General features: G+C 50.3%; 1 protein-coding gene across 1 annotated transcript; it reads right to left on the minus strand.

The window, feature by feature from the left end:
* Positions 1–1645: 1645 nt before the first annotated feature.
* On the minus strand, positions 1646–2332 carry LOC130876462 (60S ribosomal protein L10a-like). The gene has a single exon (XM_057773014.1). The coding sequence runs from the start codon at positions 2318–2320 to the stop codon at positions 1667–1669; it is 654 nt and encodes a 217-aa protein (XP_057628997.1). The 5' UTR covers positions 2321–2332; the 3' UTR covers positions 1646–1666.
* Between the last annotated feature and the right edge of the window lie 2854 nt (positions 2333–5186).

The raw sequence follows: 5186 nt of genomic DNA on the forward strand, positions 1-5186 counted from the left end.
AGTATGTCACAGCTGCAGCCAGCCTAATTTGCAGCAGGCCTGTCTATTTCTGGGCTACCTCAGGACAGGGAGCTCTGGGCTGAAAACGATTAGTGCCCTAAATGCCTCTAAGGGCACCTTGCAAGTGCTTATAAGGTAAACTTCTCAGCAACCAGGCAAATTATAGAACTGACAGGAGGGTCAGAAGCACCTTGTTGTTTCCCAGCAAGATGGCCCTGACTGCTGGCTCCACGTGGTTGAGTCAGCTGTTCCGGCACCAGAGGCTTGGAAAGTGGGGAAGAGACGTGTGATACAGTTCATAGTCAGGGTGTGGTCCATCACGGGGGACGGCATGGCCTCACGTGTGTGAGACTATTGGTCACATTGCAGCCGCAGTCAGGACGCAGAGGTGAACGCTGGTGCTCAGCTCCCTTTCTTTCTTTAACCTTGGAACAGTGATACTCACGTTCAGTGTGGGTCTTCCCACCCAGTCTAGAAACTCTCTCACAGACATGTCCAGAGGCTTGATTCCTAGTTGATTCTAGAGTGGGCAAGTTGACAGTCAAGATTAGCCACTACAGAAGGCCTCTGCAAATGATCAGGGAGCAGCCAGCTACACACAGCTGTACCACAAGTGCATGTTGATGCCAGTGCACACTGTTTACACACCTCTATCCCAGAGTCCAGTGCACACTGCTTATACAATCCCAGAGTCCAGTGCACACTGCTTACACACGTCTAATCCTAGAGTCCAATGCACACTGCTTACACACGTCTAATCCCAGAGTCCAGTGCACACTGTTTACACATCTCTAATCCCAGAGTCCAGTGCACACTGCTTACACATCTCTAACCCAGAGTCCAGTGCATACTGCTTGTTTGTTTCTAATCCCAGAATTCAGTGCACACTGCTTACACACCTCTAATCCCAGAGTCCAGTGCACACTGCTTACACATCTCTAACCCAGAGTCCAGTGCACACTGCTTGTTTGTTTCTAATCCCAGAATTCAGTGCACACTGCTTACACACCTCTAATCCCAGAATTCAGTGCACACTGCTTACACACCTCTAATCCCAGAGTCCAGTGCACACTGCTTGTTTGCTTCTAATCCCAGTGTCTAGTCTTTCTGAGTGATCAACCTCCTGTCTGTAATATTCCCAGTCTCAAATTCTCCCTCCGGTATAGGGAAAGCCTGTCTTCCTCATATTTTCATAAAACTGTTCTTAACACTAAGCCTGGAGTCATTTCCCCAGGTGATTTCCAGATCTGTGTATGGGAGCTGAGAATGCGCCCAGGAGAGGTTCATTTTCTAGGCAGTGTCTGTCTTGGCTCAGGAAGCCCTTTTCTTCACACAATCTCAAGAACTTTGCTTGAGCCGGGCGGTGGTGGCGCACGCCTTTAATCTCAGCACTCGGGAGGCAGAGGCAGGCGGATCTCTGGGAGTTCGAGGCCAGCTTGGTCTACAAGAGCTAGTTCCGGGACGGGCACGGGCACCAAAGCTACAGAGAAACCCTGTCTCGAAAAACCAAAAAAAAAAAAAAAAAGAACTTTGCTTGATACCACCAACTCACTCTCCCATAAAACCCTGTGAACATAATGAAATGGGGCAGCTACTGTCTTAGAGGTTTTTAGTTTTTATTTTTTTATTTTTTTTTTAGGGTAGCACGAAGGTTTATTGGGGCATCCTAGTAAAGACGCTGGGGCTTGCCCATGGTGCTCTTGATATACAAAGCCCGGACATTTTGCCAGTTCTTCTTGAGCAAGGACACCAAGAAATTGACAGCTAGGTGGATGTTGTAGACCAGCTCGTTGTCGGTCATCTTCACGTGGCCGACAGCGACAGCCAGACACAGCACCTTCTTCATCTGGAACTTGATCGTGGACTTCACCTCGTTCACTTTGGCCACCATGTTTTCATTGTGTGTCAGCAGGGAAGGGAACTTGCCAGCCTTGTTCAGGCCTGGGCCCAGGATACGCGGGATCTGCTTGATCAGAGACTCAGAGGCCAGAAAGGTGTCATACTTCTTGGCCAGCTTTTTGACCAACTTCTTGTTCTTATTGAGCTTCTTCAGCGCCTTGATGTCCATGTGGGGGATATCCACGGCCTTGGCCTCATCGCAGTGCTGCTGGTCCCCCAGGACGCACACTGAGAACTTGGGGCGAGGGGTGGACTTGAGCCTGACGGTGCCCGAGAAACGTTTGTCCTTCTGGGGGTCGTAGTTCTTCAGGCTGATCTGCAGCTCCACCGTTTCTAGAAACTTGCAGCACTTGCGCTGGTTCCCGTGCAGGACCTCCCGCACCGCCTCGTACAGGGTGTCGCGAGAGACTTTGCTGCTCATGGCTGCAGAGGCTGCGGGAACCGGAAGAGACTCTTAGAGGTTTTTAAATGGTTAGATACAGTTAAACTCCGCAACTATCCCCTGAGGCATGTGCCCAAACTAACTGGGAGCAGGGGCTCAAGTGGACATGGGCACTCCACTGTCAAGGCAAGCTTGACATCACTGTGGGAAAAGGCACAGCGTAAACATCTTAGGAAAGGTAGAACTGAATGTGGTTGGTGATCTCAGAGGGTTCCGCCCACCGTCTTCAGCTCTGCTAATTCTGAGCCCGTGGAGGAGGCAGAGCATCACAGCTGAATGAGTCTATAGAGGAGGAGGCTGCTCACTTGATGTCAGACAGGAAGCAGAGGCAGGAGAATCCAGGAAGGGTCACTTCCTCCAACTAGACCTCACCTTCTACCTTCACCACTTGCCCAGTAATGTTGCCATGTTAGGGGTCCATCAGTGGATCATTGATGAGGTCAGAGCCCACGATCAGTCATCAGCTGTCAGCAAGCCCCTGGGGACATCTCAGATTCATCTCAGAGCATGTGTGTCATACTGAAAGGGGACAGTTGTCTCATGCCCATCAACAGTGAATGGATGTGTTCTTTCTATATGCAGCCCTAAGCATAGGGTGCTCTGACCCAGCGCTGAGACACAGACGGACTTGAGGATGTAGAGTTGAGTGACACAGTGCTAACGGGGATTACACCCAGATGAGGACCTGGTGGTCAGACCCGTAGTGTGAAAGTAGAGTCAAGGTCATGGACCTGGGCAGGTGGCAGCATGTACTGCTTACTGGACACAGTTCCTGCTTTAGTTTTTGTTTGTTTTGTTTGTTTGCTTGCTTGTTTTGGTTTTTTCGAGACAGGGTTTCTCTGTAGCTTTGGAGCCTGACCTTGTAGATCAGGCTGGCCTGGAACTCACAGAGATCTGTCTGCCTCTGCCTCCCAAGTGCTGGGATTAAAGACATGTGCCACCACTGCCCAGCTCAGTTCCTGCTTTGTGATGGAGAAACTTTGGAAGTGGATGGAAGTGATGGTCACCCAGCATCAGGCCAAATGGTCAGTAAGTTGGACCCTTTGAATGGCTAAGTGGTAAATTTTATGAGACATGTAAATTATGTATATTATATACATATATTAATATGGGTATCTATAGATACTAACTTTCTTGATGTCTAAAACCCCATGCTCCTGGGGAGATGACTCAATGAATGAAGTAAATGCTTGCCGTGCAAGTGTGAGGAGTTGAGTGGGATTCCACGACCCACACAAAACTGCACATGCTTCTCAGTGTCTGTATCCCCAGTGTTCCTACAGTGAGATGGGAAGTGGAGACGGGAGAAACCCCTTGGAAACTCATGAGCCAGCTGTCATGGTGCTTGAAGCAGTGAACAGGAGACCTTGCTTCAAACAAGATGGAAAGGGAGAGCTAACCCTTGAGGTTGTCCTGTGACCTCCACACACACACTGTGGCACACATATGCCTGTGCTCACACACACACCAAAACACATGTGTGCACACAGGCTAAATAAAATTAAATAAATAAACAAATCCTGTGGGTCAAAATTGATTGTTCTGTTCGGTTTACAGATGCACCCAGAGAGAATGGAAGGTAAGAGATACCCAGAGCACATCACACCCCACAGAGCACACAGAGAAATCTCCCTTAGAGACATATCTGCGGCTCTCAGAGGGCACAGGGGCTGGGCCTGGGGGCGAGGGGACTGAGCAGGGGAAGCTGGAGTCTGTGTAGGAGACTCAGCTGCACTCCAGAAGTGCCCCGTGTGGGCTCTAAGCACCAGGTTCCAGCTCAACAAAATGTGACACAGCATGTTTGGCCTGGCATAGGGCCGACTGATCTGAACTCTGGGAGTGTCTCCCAAAAGCTGAGCCCTCCTGGAAAAGCTGGAAGAGGTTCTAACGTCCTGGCCCTATCTGCATGTCTGAGCCTTTTCTGGTGCTCTGGGAAGGAAGTGCACAGAGGGAAGAATGGCTAGAACCTTGGAAAGAGCTTTCAAGAAAACTGTGGACAGCCACATCCAAGCCCACCCTTAACCGCCTTGCTGTGGGGCTGAGGCTGGGCAGCCGCTTTCCTCCAGTCTAAAGATAGAGCCCAGACTTGGCCCAGTGTTACAGCCCTGGGGAAGCTGTCACCTAGCAGCCACCTCACAGAGGTGAGCCCCTAGCAGTCCCCCTGCCTCAGCCTTTCCTGGCAATCTAGCATTCCCCGAGTAGGCTGGCCATAGCGCTGTGAGCCTGAGGGGCCAGCCTGTTTCTAACCGCAGCTTCTTCCTCACCCAGCCCCAACACCCTGAGAACCTTTCCTAGAAGGCACAAGGGCCCACAGAAAGAGGTAGCCCCCCTCACTTAAACAAAGATCTTTGAGGCAGAAACCATGACTATCACCTCTAGGACCTCGTCAGGTCTGGAACACAGCAAATGTAAAGTCAATATTGATCGAGTGAATTGGATTAAAAGAAAACACTGGAAAATGAAATGAACTGAGAAGAATCAAACAGAGTCCAGATGTCTGGAACAGGCTGAAAGGTGACTCCAAAATGAGATGCCCACGTGGTGATCACTGAGACCATGAAGGTGACCTTATTTGGACACCCCCACCCCCACCATGTGTGTGTGTGTGTGTGTGTGTGTGCAGGCATGCACACATGTCTGTCTGTCTGTCAGTCAGAGGCCAACCTCAGGTATCTTCCTCAGCTGTTTTCCACTTTGTTTTTTTAAGGCAAGGTCTCTCTCTCTCTCTCTCTCTCTCTCTCTCTCTCTCTCTCTCTCGATTCAGCTAGGCTGTCTGGCTAGCAAGCCCCAGGGATCCCCCTGCCTCTGCCTCCCCAGTGTTGTGATTATAAGCTCATGGTACCAT

This window comes from Chionomys nivalis, chromosome 6, assembly GCF_950005125.1.
Source record: "Chionomys nivalis chromosome 6, mChiNiv1.1, whole genome shotgun sequence".
In the NCBI taxonomy this organism is placed as follows: domain Eukaryota; kingdom Metazoa; phylum Chordata; class Mammalia; order Rodentia; family Cricetidae; genus Chionomys; species Chionomys nivalis.